General features: G+C 44.8%; 1 protein-coding gene across 1 annotated transcript in view; it reads left to right on the top strand.

The window, feature by feature from the left end:
- EPB41L4B (erythrocyte membrane protein band 4.1 like 4B) overlaps nt 1-16,523 on the top strand; it is a gene marked incomplete at its 5' end in the record, with an annotated part of 173,769 nt that overhangs the window by 60,454 nt on the left and 96,792 nt on the right. The window contains 5 exon segments of the mRNA XM_014585368.2: nt 5,836-5,878; nt 7,153-7,231; nt 9,210-9,254; nt 11,070-11,122; nt 16,433-16,523. Of these exon segments, the coding sequence (XP_014440854.2) occupies nt 5,836-5,878; nt 7,153-7,231; nt 9,210-9,254; nt 11,070-11,122; nt 16,433-16,523 (311 nt within the window).

Here is a 16,523-nt window from a genome sequence, read left to right as displayed (position 1 = left end):
AAAGAGAACACTCAGTCTTCGTCATTCAGCCATCTCTGACATGCAGCTTTCTTGGTGCCCACGCACTGTGACCTGGACACCGTCCTTGCCTGCTGTGTTCCGGTGGGGGTGACACACAAATAGTCCCTTGGGGTGGAATGTGTTCAGTCCCCTCTCAGGGGATTTTTAGACCCCTGTACAAACCTGAGGGGCGGGATTTGCCTGAGGATTGTTGGTAAAAACGAACAAGGTGATCAGAATGGAAGGGTGGTCGTTGACGTGGGCCACCGAAGGTGAGAGGAGCTTGCCAGGTAGAGAGGGACAGGGATTTTGGGTAGGGGGATCACAACAGCCCAACGACCAGGAGCTATCCTTCTCTGTAGGCAGGTGTTCTGGAGGGTAGACAGGGCCACCAGAAGTCCCTGTCCCAGTCCCCTTCCCAACATGAACAGGGAGTTTTTTATTGTTGTTTAAATTACAGCAAAGAATCCAGAGATGATTTTGATGGTGTTTTAAGTTTATTTCTGTAATAATAATGTGTATATGTATACATGAGAGAGAGAGAGAGAGCACCCTTCCAAGGTCCCATCATGGCCTCCAGTTCCTCAGGATCCAGGGCACTCAGCACATGTGTCAAGCCACCAGGGCCAGGATGGCCATGTAGTGGGCATGTGTGATCTGGTTCCCTTAACTACTGTCATAACGGGACAGGCCCAACTATGTGAATTTGAATCCTGCCTCACCCCTTATTAGGGCCATACCTCCCACACCCTCTGTAAGGGCCCCCTGCATCTTCTCTGAAGCCTGAGTCAGCTGAAAGATGGGAGACAGTGAACTCCAAAAGTGTTCGTTCCCTCCCTCCTGCCTTTGTCCTTTGGCTATGACTGCCTCTTCAGAGCCTTCCAGCTCTCGTTGAAACAGACTATAAGCCAAGAAAACCTGCAGGTACTAGAAGCTCTGTTATTTGTTCCATCACTAAGACTTAATGGTGTGGGCTCAGAAGTTGTTCAAGCAAAGGGTGTGTAGACGCTCCTCAACCCCTGAGTGCCTTCAGACGTGTGGTTCCAGTGCTTCTGTATAGGTTTTAGATGGTAAAACTCCACAACCAGCCTTGCAGGTCATAGTTCCAAAACCAGTGGACTATTAGAACATGTGGGCTTTGCCAAGATCATCTCACACATCTTGATTTACAGAACAGGTTTTGCCAGATGGACTTGGATGAGAAATTCCAATCAGAAACAATCTTTCTAACATCATTAGACGGTTTGAGTGAAATGTCTTTTTGAACTCAGTAATGTACCTGTTTCCAGTGACTGGTTAATGGTCTGTGAGGAGAGCTGGAGCCATTTGCCGTGGCCCTCGCCGACAGACAGGGTGGCTGTATTTATCCAGAACACAGGTGAACATCCAAGACGGGCCCTGCTGCTGTTGAATACAGGCTTCAAAACTGAGCATAGGATACAATTTATTAAATGCCACTGGGGCTTTCATTGCCCCAGTGTCTAAGTCACAAGGTAGTCTTGTGGGATAAAATAGGAGTGATCAGAGTCTGGTAAGCTCCAGCAGCTAAGAAGAAAGGCAGGTCATTTTGAACTGGTTGGACACAAGATAGTTTTTATCATCTTCATTTTAGAATTGAGACTAGATTTCTTACTGCCTCTGTTGAAGGCAAACAAAACCTGATCTGAACCCAAAGGGGTCAAGAAGCTTGAAAAATAAGGAAGCTGTTTCAGCGTAGTGAGCTCAAGTCTTTTCACAGCCTTCATCTGGGCAGGTCCTGCTTCAGGCTGAGTTCCATGGCCAGGCAGGCAGGGTACAGTCCCACCCACAATGGGTAAGGGAGCCCCCAGCGGGCAAAGCATCCTGCCACCCCGAGGTGCGTCTGGCTGCAGTCTTGTCTGTGAATTAACACTGGCCTGTACATTCGTCTCTTTTCACCTCTTAGTCTGACTATAAAACCCTGCAACTAATTGCTTGAGATTTTACAGAGCTCTAATAGCCGTTTTCAGAAGTGGTTATGGATGTTTCAAGATACCCGAGATCATTAGGGCACCTTCCTGGGTAAGAGAGGATGCAGAAAATTTCAGCACTAAATATTTAATAGGGACACTGGGAGTGTTTGTAAAACACGGATGCTCTGAGGTTCTGTTTAATGCGTCTTGGGTAGGACTTGGGTATTGATTTTTTTATTTTAAGTTTGTTTATTTATTTATTCCATGAGAGAGAGATAAAGACAGGTGCCCCCAGCAGGATCTGGATGCTGCTGTCCACTCCCAGCCTCTGCCAGTCAGGGTCACAGGCATGTGCATGGTCACATGCACACACCGAGCTTACACAGGGAGACCTTGGGACACGAACCCAGGGCTTTCCCACATGGCCTAAGCAGTGTGGAATGTTGCATTACTGCTGTGCCACTGCAGCTGGCCAGTATTCTAGAAGTTTCTCAGGTAATGGTAGTGTACAACCAGAGTTGAAAATGATGGCTCCCAAATCCACACAAGTTGGACTGGATTGAGATCAAAGGTTGACAGTAGAGGTAGAAAGGGGGGCTTAGATTTATTCCACTCAAATAATGGTAAGAAGACTTGAAAAGGAAAGAAAATGGGCCAAACTCCTATAAGCCATGAGCCTCTGGGACCAATTAGACCAGAAGGCTGGTTGCAGGGAGAACTTCCTTTGCTTGGAAATGGTGAATTGATTTGAAAGTGAGGAGAACAGGTGTAGTCATGGAGATTAGCATGATACTTAGCAGGAAAGTAAATATTACCTTCTGTCAAGTCTGTATCTACCCTTCTCTTGGGGGCTAGGCAGTTTCTAGCTTGGTTGAGGCCAGTGGCGATAACCAATGTGAAATGAAGCAAACTCACAATCAAAAACTGCCTGACAGGCAAACAATGAATGAATATGGAAGTGACAACCAGCCCATCCCTCTGAATATAATATTTTTATTAAAAGAAAATATCATGCAGAAAAAGGGGGAAAAAGTTAACTTTCATAACCCCATCATCCAAAAATACCCTCCATAAATCCTTCTGGACAGATCTTGAGAGAAAGTAATAATTTTTTATAAATGGGATCCTGCCTGATTTTTTTTTTTTTAACATCTAATGCTGCACTATGAGTCTTTTTGCTCCATCAGTAAATAGGCCTATATTGGCTTCCTATAGTGTTTCATTGCACAGATGAGCCATTTTTTAATCCATCTTTGTTGATGGGCATTTAGATGATTTCTAATTCAAAGCTATTAACAATGAGATAAAGCACCTGTACATGTGCCTTTGAGATGTGCATCCCGCTGCAGTGATCCGCTGCTTTTGTTACACGGCAGCCCAGGGAGTAAGGATGGCAAAAGCCACGTTCTCCCATTGTGCAGCTCACTGCTTATTGTATCATAATTCATCCGTAGTTGCTTTTGTGTTTCCTCTTACTCCTGCCCAGACAAAGCCCTAATGGCCTCTTTGGTCAAGGGTAGCATATGCTGTATTAATTTGGGCCACCTTTTCTAGTTACGAGAATGTACAGTTTAGGTTGCTTTGGAAAGTCCATTGGCCATCAGCAGAATGGTCTCTGATTCTAAATAGCTAGTGAGAAACCCAGGTTGGCTGTGTCCTTTGAGCTGCTTTTATAACAACAAACTTTTTAAAAAAGAATCATTTATTTAATTTTATTTATTTTTTTAAGAATTATTTTATTTAACTTCATTTATTTATTTAATTTGACCAGAGGGGAATACAGAGAGAGAAAGTGAGAAAGCAAGCCACCAGATCTGGGACTTGAACCACAGTTGGCCATATGGGAGTCCAGTACCCTTAACACCATGCGACCTGCCAGCCCCTTATTTTATTTTATTATTATTGTTATTTTAAATTTGCTATAGGGCAAGTGTGCTCACAAGAGAGAAAGAGAGAAGAAGTGAGAAAGCAAGACACCAGGCCCGGGACTCAAACTATGGTTGGCTGGAGTCTAGCGCCTTAACCACCACACTACCTACTGGCCCCTACAACAATGAACTTCTAGTATACATTCAATTTCCATGAAGTGATGGGGAAAACTTTTACTGCCTCATTAAAAAGAGATCATTTTGGCTCAGCCTCAGTTTGTGCAGTCAGGAGCATACTGAACCACAGTGCTGGAAGCCACGTAGCCAACCACAGGTTCGGATCCCCAGCCCGGTTAACTTGAAACATGGTGTTTGTGTGTGCCCAAGATCCTAACAAGCTAGTGAGGCCTGGGAAGATTGCATCACCCTGTGAGAGGCTCACTTATGTATGCACTCCCTCTCTTCTCTCTTGCATGCCGAAATATGTGCTCATAAATAAAATTTAAAAGAATAGGTACAGACAGTAAAACATAATTTATATTTAACATTTATTTCTCCAGATTCCAATAAGGATCTGCTGGGGCTGGCACAGAAAACTCAGGAAGGATTAAGTGCAAGGTCCCTGGCTTGCAGGGGCCGTGTGCATATGGAGGGCCTGATAGTGGTAATGCTCCTACATGTGGCCTTGGGAGTTGAACTGCCAAGTCTCCTCAGGACTGTAAGGGTCAACAACTTTGACGCGATGGAGAAAGCTTCCTATGAGGAAAATGTGTGTGTAATCTCCTTAGATGGGTAACACTGAAGCTATTCTGGTAAAAACTAGAGGAAGTTGAAATGCCATCATTAACCAGAGGAAAACTGGCTGAGGCAAATCCCGGCCTCTCCTCCCATCTGTATTGTGGGTCATTTTCCTAGCAAAAGAGTAAAGGGGTCGGAGCTGACAGGTGGCGTGGTGATTAAGTTGCTGGGCTCCTGCATGGCTGACTGCAGTTTGAGTCCTGGACCTGGTGGCTTGCTTTCTCACTTTCCCTTTCTGTCTCCGTCTGGGCAAATTAAAAAAAAAAATAACAGTAACAAATGGAATTAAATAAATAAAGAAATAAAGAATTCTTTTTTAAAAACAAGAATAAAGGGGTTATGATTGTTGATTTATAATTCCAGAGTTCAGGTGATGGAACTCTTAAGACCTATGTGGAATGAGAGAGGCCTCGCTATTATAAATTGTATTTTTGCTAGATTAGTGGAGTCGTGGAATTATTGGAGAAAGTTGATCATAACTTGAGAAACTATTAATAAGGAAGAGGCAGTTGATAGGTTCACTGACTAGAAGGGTCTTTAGATGTCAACTAGTTTGGGAGTTTTAAGTTCTTTCAGGTACCTCTTTAAAAAGCTTTTGGAAACTGAGACCCCATTCCCCAGAAAAATACACTTTTATGCAGAAGCACGAAGGTTATTATACCATCCCAAGCAGCATGCACCTTCCCAGCCTAAGAACTTATGATCTGGGGGCCAGTGGGTAGCATGGTGGTTAAGGCGCTGGACGCCCACATGGCCGATTGTGGTTCAAGTCCCAGATCTGGTGGCTTGCTTTCTCACTTTCTCTTTCTTTCGCTCTCTGATGAGCCCACATGCCCTGTGGCAAATTAAAATGTTATTTAATAATAAAGAACGTATGATCTGTTTTATTCCCTGGTTTCTTTTTTTCATGTTTCTTTCTTTCATGAGAGAGAGAGACAGACAGGCATCCCCAACAGGATCTTCATACCAGGGTACAGTCCCAGCATCAGCCAACATGAATCACAGCCTCATGTGTGACACCCATTGTGCACACCCAGTGTATACAGGGAGAACCCAGGATCCAAACTGGACACCTTCCCATGTGGGCCTAGTTGAGTTATCATGCCATCTGATTCCCATCCCTGGTTCTTAGGGATAGAATTGCCAAGGTTTGTAGAGCAGGGTAACTATGAGGCCTGTGTAATCTTACTGCTGCTCTTTCCCTAAAGAAATGTTTCCTTTTCTTTTTTTTCTTTCAGCATTGGCTGGATCATTCCAAACCCATAAAAAAGCAGATGAAAAGTAAGTAAACAGAATTAAGCCTACCCATTTATTTTCTTTAATCTGAGGGCAAACTCCTTTGTCATTGTTTTATAATGTTATGTTTTCATTAGAGCTTGAGAGCATGTTAAAGTAGATTGAATTTTTTAAAATAATTATTTATTTATTATTATTATTATTATTATTATTATTATTATTGTTATTTAATTCACCAGAGAGAGAGGGTAAGTAAGAAAGCAAGCCAATAGGTCCAGGACTCGAACCACAGTTGGCCATATGGGAGTCCAGCATCCTTAACCACCACACTACCTGATGGCCCCAATAGATTCCATTTTAAGTGGATTATTTTTCATTTTTTAAGGCTGGCCAAAGGTTTGAGTTTAAAATTTGGGCAAGAGTATATAGTAAATACTCAACAACTACCTGTGCTCTGATTTGAAATCAGACACCTCAGCCATTGAGAACTGATTAATATACTCTTTAGAAACATGACTTTTCTCTTTCTTTCTGAGAGAGAGGCACATGCACTCTGTAGAGAGACAGAAAGCGAGAAATCACCCCCCAGAGGGGATGGCCACAATGCAATCCCTTCTCCTCCATTCTCCTCTCAGGATTTTGGGAATGCGTGCACACATGCCTGACATTAGTTTTCAGCCACCAGGTCTGGGACTCAAACCACAATTAACTATGTGGGACTCCAGCGATGTAGCCGTTATGCCATCTGCTGGTCCCCGTATTCACTTTCTAATGAGTTACAAAGTGGATTCAGAACAGGGAGGTGGAGGTAGTCAGGTAGTCAGGTCTAGCGCTCTCATTTTATAGGTGTTATAATGACATTTCTCCATCATTATTTATTATCAGATCATTTAAAAGTGCTTATGTTCTCATAAAAGTACTTGAACGTATTTTTACTATAGTTTAAATGATAGAACACTTTGCTGTTTCTGTATTACTTTTCTTTAGCCCACTTTGTACTTTGTGAAAAGCAGATGTCAGTTTGGAGTATCTTGGCATCCAGGGTGAAAGTAATGTCAGCTCTTAGCAGTTCCTGCAAATTATTAGGGTTTCCTTCCACAGAGAGGTTACTAGCGAAATCATCTTGGTCACACACAAAAGTCCATTCCAGGTTTCCAAACTAGGGTTGAGAAGAGTTTCCTAGCTTTGTCTACACTCTGTGCCCTTCCTGTGCCATGCTGGATATGTTATAGATTTAATGTGTTTTTCCTTTTGTCCATTCTGTGATCTTCAAAACTGGGGGAAAAAACTTCTTCAACCTTCCATCTCCCAATGTTTAGTCGGACCTGCGTATGCTTTGCACTTTCGAGTTAAATACTATTCTTCAGAACCAAACAACCTTCGTGAAGAGTTTACCAGGTAGGACATCGTGCTAAACAAGATTCCCACCCAACAGCACTCTACATACAGAGTCATTTGGGGCCTGCTAAATTGTAGAGTTACCTCTCCTTCCACCCGCTGCTTGTGTTTCTGAGTGAGATTTATTTGCACGTTTCCTGTGGTTCAATATTTGGTCCACAATTTTGCTTTAATTTGAAGTTTTTTTCCTTAGTGACTAGAAATTAGAATGTTGATTTTTCTCCCTATACTTCTATTTCCTTGGCCTTGGGGTAAATTATTGGGTTGTCTGGAAAGTCATGACGCACATTTTGCATAGAAAAATATGTCATGACTCTCCCGACAACCTAATAATTGACATTCTATGGTGTCTTATTTTGTCTTTGCTACAAAAAGGGAAGACAGCTAATGGGCGAATGTCTCTGTCCAAAATTGGCATCTTATTTTTTTTAATTGACTGCAAAATAACCTCTCACTTGTTACAATATAAAAAACCCTCTCTTTTAAAAACCTACACTAATAATGATGAAGTTGTTAGAATCCCTTCATGTCATCTTTCAGCCCCATTAAATTTTATTTCATGCCTGCCTATATTTTTCTCTTGGAGTTCAGAAACAATGTAGGAGGAAAGAAAGAACTTGAATAATGTGTGAAGTGTGGAGCTTTTCTCCAGTACCCCTCTATCAGTGAAATTCTCCACCCAGTTTTTTCTTGCTTGTGGTAACCCCAGAGCCTCCTTGTTTTTGTGTGGATGGCTGGAGTGGTGGCATGGTCCATGGTGATAGCCACTCGTTTGGAGATGGTCAGCTAAGTAACGCTTTAAAGACTGACTGGTTGCCACTAATCCCCCACTGGGAGGCTACTGGTCTTCTATAATTAGATTTTCCTGCAGGAATGAGGAATTCTGGCTATGTCAGCACTGTGTCCCCTGATACCGCTACACAGAATAATATCCTGAGTTTTGGAAGCAAAGTTCTAGGGTGCTTAAGCATGTCTTAGGAAGCAGGAACATTCTAGAATGTGTTAGAACCTTTAGCTCCCCTCCCACCTCTTGGATTTTTGGGTTTCCTACATTCCCTAATATCCATTTCACAAAGAGCAACTGTCAGCTTTGTTTCCAAATTTCAAACAAATTAAAGTACCCTAGTGTTCCTCTTCAGAAGCCTTTATGAAATACACTGCTGTCATCAAAGCCAGTATTTTTTAACCTGGGTTCTGTCAGAAGCTTTTGAACAAATCAGATTCCTGGAGTCACGCTTGCCTATAAGATTCTGATTCCGTAGGTATAGCGCAGGGCAAGGGCAGTTTTTGTTACCAAGCACTGGGGTTCTGATGCCCATGTTCTCCTGGTAATAAAACTACATTTTTTAAGGCAAGACAATGATCTTTTTGCCTTTTAAAGTAAGCCCACTCTCCCTCCCCGTGTCTTGTTACCCTTGTACCTGATTGCAGTCCAACGCCAGGATTTTTCTCGTTTCGTGTGTGTGCACTCCTGTGTTTTCCTTTTTAAAAGATAGAGTCTGAGGTTTAAACTACATCAGGGTGGAAAGAAAGTCTCAAGCTGTTGCTGACTACAGTCAGCTGCAGCCCATCTGGGATCTCTGGCAGAGCTGCCCGAAGGCCAGATCCAGTGGCTCCACCCTGTCCGTCTTGTGGACACGTTGCATGCCTGTGTGCCGAGTGCCGTATGCCACGATTGGCTCTCTGGTTGAGCACTGAGAGGGTTGTGGGGCTGTCACTGGACTGCAGTGTTCCATGTTCCATCCTACAAGTATCTTGCAAATTTCCCCCATGTACCCACCTTCCTAGCTAGGTTCTGGGATGCCTTCCTGGAGACCCAAGAGGAGATGCTTCCACCAAGTTCTCATTTGATTTGGACTCCCTTTTTACAATGCAAAATTCCAGGCTGTGTGCAGGGTGGGGTTTGTGATGGGGAGTTGGGGACTGGAAGTGACTGGGAAGGGGTTACCCTCTGTTGACTTTTGTATGTGTTTGTCAGGTACCTGTTTGTTTTACAACTCAGGCATGACATTCTTTCTGGAAAGTAAGTATGTTTTTGTTCTAACTCTTAACCCAGGATAGATCATAGTATATTTCTAAACAATTCAGTGTTTTAACTCTTTTGCCCTTGTTCCCTTTTCAAAATTCAAAAAAAGTGCACCAGGCATTGTAAAGTGAGTCTAATACTTGTATCACTGTCATTATCATCCTATTTTAAATGATTACTATATGGCTTGAAGCATTTCCAAGAGCATTTAATATCTTAAGTGATGTGTATTTGGGAATGATTCTCTCCCTGATCACATCACTGTCCCATTCATAATGGCTTTGTTGTATTTGCAAGCAAGATACGTTATTAGTATGTATACACTTACAAGTATTTGAACAGCTGAAACGTCTCATCCATCACCATCTGCATTAAGACTGTAAAGAGGTTATTTTCTGATTCCAATAAAAAGAGGCTTAGACATCTCATCTCATTTCCTGTTCCCCTCTTAAAAATAGTTTTTAAATACTAGGCCTTTGGCCACATACAATAATGATTGAGCTCAAGAAGCATTGCACTGAAGCAGTTGATTTCATATGCAATATTAATTTATTTTAAAGATGCGAGATTTCAGCAGTCACACCTTGCCCAATTGTTTCATTTCTCAGCCTACGTATCGAATATTTTCTGTGATGTGAAAAACTAAGGCTATATTGACTCTACAAAGCAAGAGCTCCTATTGACAAGAGGGCCTTTTCATTTTGAATATAAGCAGAAGGAAATGAAAAGCCTGATTTCCCAATTTGCAAACTCTCGCTAGATGATGTGCTGTAAAAATCACAGTGGACTAGACACTAGAGAACACGTAGATTGTACAGTGTATACATTTATTTGCCTTATTCAGCCACGCAATACAGACCTTTGGTTGGTGTGTGTACTATGAGTTCGTGCGTACTTCTCCCTCTCTCTCCATACTGTGCTCCTCATACTACAGGCCTTGTAACTCCAGAAGTTGTCTTCAGGTTGGAAAAATACTAATGGCGACCCCTTGCATTCCTGTAGTACTTTGCAGTTTATATGCACCTTGGCCTGATGGACTGTTCTAAAGAGCAGAACAGGGTTCTAGTCCCAGCCCTGCCTCCTACCAACCAATGACTTTGGGCAAGACCCCTTACCACTCAGTCCCTCACCTGTGAAATAGGGGGAGGGCACTGGCAGTAGCCCCCTAGGGGTTTACATTTTTCATGTGCCGGCCATTTGGATGATACATATGAAAAGGCTCTGAAAACTACAAAGTGCTATATCAATGTATGTCATTATTATTTTTCAAACTAAATTTGAAGTACTGAGTATGAATGAGATTACTGGCTTTGTGGTAATACTCTTCTGTGGCCACGCCTCAGTTATACTTATTAAAATGCTGGGTGTATCCAATTGTCCTAGCGCTGTTAGATAAGGTGTCTGTGTACTTATTTTTATAACACTGTGACCTTGTTTTAAGGACGATTCGGGCAGCTTTGAAAGACAAATGTACTATATGTCAAGATAAAATAAATTTAAAGTAAGTTTAAAAATAGAGGGAACGTTTTCTGTTCTGCTTTCAAGACTCCCCATTTTTGCCAAATTCGGTCAAGTTGTCCACGTAGTTGATAGAAACCACGCCTAATTTGGGTTATGTTGCTGTACAATGAGAACTAACTTTGGGAAACATTCAGCCAGCACGTTTGCAGTCTTTAATGTAGACAACAAAAATGTAAAACACTAAGGACAAACATGATTTCCCAACGCCACGTTCCTGATTTGAATGACATTATGCGTGATTGTAAGTACTTAAGTTCATGTTTAGTGTTCATTTCTTTTCTCTGTTTCAAGATTGAAATGCCCTTATGAAACGGCTGTGGAATTAGCTGCTCTCTGTCTACAAGGTACATGCATCTTTAGCAGTAATTCACATTTTAACGTTATTGCTTTTTGTCTCAACAAATGAGTGTCTACTGCCTACCAGGCCCATGGCTCCACTGTGGGGAGATAAATGAATGCCATGCAGTCTCTGTCCCCATGAAGCGCACTGTCCCGGGAGGAAGGCAGAGTGCAGTGTGGCTCTTTCAGGAACAAGATGAGTAGGAGACTTAGAAGAGGAAGGTCCCTGGGGAGAGGAGGAGAGGAAGGTGACTCATGGAACCAAGGCACGAAACAACAGTGCTAAGTGGTAGCCACAGCTGAGTGGTGTTGGAGGGTGGCTCAGGAAGCTGGATTGGTAGAGGACCTTAGATCCCAGTCAAAGAGCATTAACCTGGCGTGATCAGCAATGACGCCTTTGAAAGCTCTTAGCAAGAAGGCAGGCCTGACCAAATGTGTATTTTAGGAAGAGAGGAAAGATTGGAGCAGGCCTAAGGCTGAGACTGGGGGTGGAGGAGGGAGGCGGTGTAGCTGTAATAGAGGTAAAAGGAAACTGACTGGAGTGGGATTGGGTTGCACGTGTGTGTGTGCGTGCACACAGATAAGCAGCACTGGTGGTGCAAGGACTTGGTGATTAGACTTAGGTGTTGAGCAAGGAGTTGAAGATGATTCATAGTCTTGCTTCTGAGGGTGGGTGGTGGCCATGGTGAGTGACTGGAAGAATCGGGCTCTGGTGGAGGAGACAGTTGGCATAGGGCCTCTTAGTGGAGAGGTGCCAGGAGCTCCAGCAGCCTTGGGTATCTGAATCCAGCCCATTCAGAGAAGGCAGGCTGGAAGCGCTGGTTGTGGGGGTGAGGAGGGGTTCGTCACCATGTGGGTGGGAACTGGATGGTGGGAGGTTTGCCCACATGATCGTCAGTATCAGCCGAACGTCCATGTGATCCCCTGGTGGTGAGCAGTTTCCGCGCATAGGAAGCACTTGCTCAAGTCTCTGGCATCAGTGAAGAGAATGCGCATGTGTAATGGCACGTATGGGGTGTCGTCAGTGCATCAGGTGCACGTGTGCAGCGGGCTCCTTTGCCAGTGTGTCCATCAGCCTCTGTTGGATTATCCATTATGATATATATTCATTCATAATGAACAATTATTTGTGAATACCACGATAAGGTTTGACTTCCCCCTTTTGTGTTTTACCAGTTTTAAGAGGTTGAGAAACCTGAGAAGGTTTTTTCAAATGATAAAATCTGTACATGCTTACTGCAGAATGTCAGGACAGTAGCACAGCAACCAGGCAACAGGGAGGGAGGAAGAAGGAAGGATTAAAGAAAAGTGGGGAGCGAGGAAAGGGAGGGGAGGGGAGGAGAGAGAGTGAAAAGAGAGGAGGGAGGGAGAGAGGAAGAAAGGAACGAACGACCCCTCTGTCCTACCACCTGCAAACAACCAGTTTCTGAGTTTTGAGATTTTTAAAAATGTAGTTCTGGTTAGTTCTATATGAATATTTGTTTGTTTATTTAAAATTGATTCTTCCATTGAGCAAGAGAGAAAGAGAAAGAAGGGGAGAGACAGGTACCTCCAAAAGGGTCTTGATGCCACAGCCCACCCCCAGCCTATCCTGGATCATGGGCACCTCTGCCCAGTGCCCTTGGGGAGGTCTCCAGACTTGAAGCAGGAACTGAGATTGCCTTCCTGAGCTTCTCGTTTTACCACTGCACCACCATCTGGCTCCTGCAAGAGTCTTCGTGATTTTTTCCCTCGGTATTTTTAGATATATGTATTTGGTCATGTTATGAAGATGTCACTTATAAAGATGGCTTTTAATGACTGAGGATACTTGTCCCATCACTGACACATATCCTTAGACACTTTTGAATTCTTACTATCTGATGGGGACCTGGCCTAAGTAGATTCTCAGTAAGTACAGCATGAATTGGATGAATGAGGTTGGAAGGACTTCCCAAGGGAACCACCTGTGTGGTCTGAAGGCACTGGTGGTAGAGGTGACAGTAATGTCATCTACAGCATCTGCGCCACACGCAATGCTAAGTGCTTTCTACCCACTTCTCGTTTGCACCAACCCTTATGGTAAGTGCCATGACAGTATACATCACTTGGGGTATGTGGCAGCGGCCTATTCCCCAAGTGGGCCAGCTTAACAGGTGGCCTTCCCCAACCCTGAAGTTCCTGAGCTGCCAGGAAGACACACCATCTGGCTTAGTAGCCTAGCAGTAGATGTCAGAGAATAGCTAATGAGATGTAAGCTTCCTTGTCAGACCTGGGCCCATTAGATCATTGGAGAAGCTTCCTCCTAAGGCCATTGCAAACTTGCTCATTGCCCAGCATGACTAGAGAGTGAGGCACACGCATTAAGCACCCCGCTCTCCATGACCCCCGTGTGGTGGAGGCATCACCACGCTCATAAAGCCTGGTTTTAGGACCATTTGCCTTGCCCCCAAGCCCAGGCAGAGGAGAATAAGGTCAGCCCTGTGAACACTTCTTAGAGAGATTGCACATTTGAGCTGGAACCGCAACATCAGTGTAATTTAAGATGCAGCCATTCTGTTAGGTACAAATAAAAACAACATGGAGACTTGGACACATACGTGGGGAAGCCCTCATTGCATTGGCCCTCCGTCCCCCTCCCCTGCACCCATCTCCACCCATAAACGCTCTCTAGCCGGCTTTGAACTTCCACAGCAGTCAAGCTAGCCTGCAGCAGAATCTAAAGATCACTAGAGCATTTCTGTGGGTCTGAAGAAAATGAAGAGTTGCATTTCCTCCCGTGCCTGGTCTCAAAGACGTGTCTTGCTGCAGTTGTTCTGAAATTAATGGTGCCTCCTGAGGCATGATACAGTAGCCCTGCGTGTATGCTGTGCTTGATTGGGAGCTAGGTCTGTGATAGAGTTGAAAATTAATCTGGACAAAAAGAAAAAAGGAAAAGAAAGGAGGAGGAAGAATAAGACAACCATGTGCCCATGGTCTTGTTCCATCCCTACAACAATTCCCATTTCATGGATAAAGCATCAGAGACCCAGTTGCTAAGCAACTTGCCCAAGGTCAGAAAGATAGTGCTTGGTACCTTTGGGATTCAGGCCTCCTGGACCTGAGTTGTTCCCATCACCCTGGCTGCAGAGGTTGCAGACCGAGTGCCTGTTAAGTTTTTCCAGCAGATTCTTGGAAGGCAGGCATGCTTTCTCAGACTAGGCACACCAAGCATCATGCGGGCCTGTTTTAGTCCCATCATACATGGTGAGGTGGGATGCCAGCCTCTTGCGCAGTCCAAACTCAATGGAGAAGCCTCGGTACGGTCTGACTTCTCCCTCCAGTGCACAATGATGCTGGTGGTAGAATTAATCCTGACTCTTCCAGACTCAGCCCAGCACAGGGCTCTGTTGTCTCCCTTCAGCTCATGGAAGTGGGGAAGGGTGTTCATATCAAGAGACTCCCTTCCCAGACTAGACTACCACTCTGGCCCTGCCAGGTCCCTGGTTTCAGAGTAGCCTCTTGGTCAGAGGTGGCCTCCATTTCCTGTGGGCAGATTACTATTTGTAGAACAATATCTTAAGATTTTGTCCAAGGTGTGACAGACCACCCTGGGCCTTGGTCTTGGGGTGCAGTCAGTTCAGAGTTGCACCTGCAGGGGAGGAGCTGCAGCAGGTGAAGAGACAGTCACCAAGTCCCCACTATGTGTCAGGCACTGGCTCCTACAGTCCTCCCGCCATCCCTCTGTGTTTGGTATTAATGCTTCCTCTGTGTGGACACGGCCGTTTTATCTGTTTCTCCTGCCAACTATCTGGAGTTCCTCACCTGAACAGTGGGCTGTGGATGGAATATCCGCACCCCATGCTGGCCTGGTGAGGCCTGTTGGGTACATAGTGAATTGCTGTCCCTGGAGGAGTTGGGGCTTGTAGATGCTGCTTGGTCAGTTGGTGGGGTTTCCTGAGTCGAGCAGGGTTCTCAAGGTGCTCCCAGGGTTCCCAGGTCACCACATGGGCATCATCTGGGTTTCTTGGGCCTCATTCCAGACCTACTGAGTCAGAGTTGGGGCCCAGCCATGTTCTTATGCACGTTTAAATTCAAAACCCACAACTGTACCTCAGAGCATCTTGTTTTTTTTTTTCTGTTTTTTGTTTTTGTGGGTTTTTTTTCTTTTTTTTAAGAAACTTTTGTTATAGGGCGCATGCACTCACCAGAAAGACAAAGAGAGACAGAAAGTGAGAAATCCCACCCCCCCCAGGGGAGATGGCCACACTGCTGCAATCTCTTCTCCTTCATTCTCCTCTCGGGATCTTGGGCACGCACGCACACACGCTGGGCATGAGTCCAGGCACCAGGTCCAGGACCAAACCACAGTCAAGTACATGGGAGTCCAGCAAACATAGCCATTACACTAACTGCTGGTCCCACAGAGCATCTTGTTAAAAGGCAGTTCTGTTTGCGACTCTCTGGGGTGGGGTGGGGTTGGAGACTGCATTTCAAGCTGGCTCTCAGAGGGGGTGGGTGCTCTTGGTCCGTGGTCTTGGTCTTCGCCTTTCTGTGGCCAGGTATCCCGGAAACTTGGGAAGGTTCTTTTTCATTCTGGGGTCTGCTTCCTGAGCTGCTTTCTGAGCTGCTGGAGTGGGGGTGGGGACAGTGGATTTTTCACATTTGTATCCTGGAGGGGAGGGGCCGGCTGTGTCCTCAGGCCCTCATTCTGTGGGGGTCTTGGCAGGGGCAAGGAATTTGCAGCACTGTTCAATCTCTTGCTGGGATGGCGATGTGGCTGCTGCTCCATCCTGCACAGCTGTCTCCCTCCCAGGCTCTGCTTGACTTGCCGCAGTTGCTCCTGCAACCCCGTCGCCCCTCCTCTCTCTCCCTCTCTGACTCCCTCCCTCCATATTTTTCCCTGGATTCTGCGTGTACCAAATTCTTGATCCCTCGCCTCCAGCACTGCAGTCCCTGAAGTGCTGCTCTGCCTACCCTTAATGAGAGCCTTGTTAACTGTATGTTTCTAGGCAGATCCTCATTCTCCGCAATTGTCTTTTATTGCAAATTTGGGGCTCTATCATTTCATGGGGAAAATGTAATCTGTGCTTCCCTGGGTGGGAGAAACAGGCAGGAAAAAGACAGCAATAACTAAGAGGATGCTATATTTCCCCATGGGGAGGGCATTAAAATGATTCTTGAGGATTTCAAGGGTACAAATGGCTACCAAGTGAAAGTTAAATCCTCCTGAAAGGACGGAGTTATACCCCTGGGGCACCTGTGCATTATCATGCAAAATGCCTTTGGACCTGGTTGCAGCAGTAACCGAAAACATTTACTATCTCCTGTTTTCTTCCCTCTTATGAACCTTGCAGCGGAGCTCGGGGAGTGTGAACTTCCAGAACACACGCCAGAGCTTGTGTCTGAGTTTCGGTTCATTCCAAATCAGACAGAAGCAATGGAGTT

The sequence above is a fragment of the Tupaia chinensis genome, unplaced genomic scaffold (genome assembly GCF_000334495.1).
Source record: "Tupaia chinensis unplaced genomic scaffold, TupChi_1.0 Scaffold000081_1, whole genome shotgun sequence".
Lineage (NCBI taxonomy): Eukaryota > Metazoa > Chordata > Mammalia > Scandentia > Tupaiidae > Tupaia > Tupaia belangeri.
Note: the sequence above shows the minus strand (reverse complement) of the source record. Positions and strands in the feature narration are given on the sequence as shown.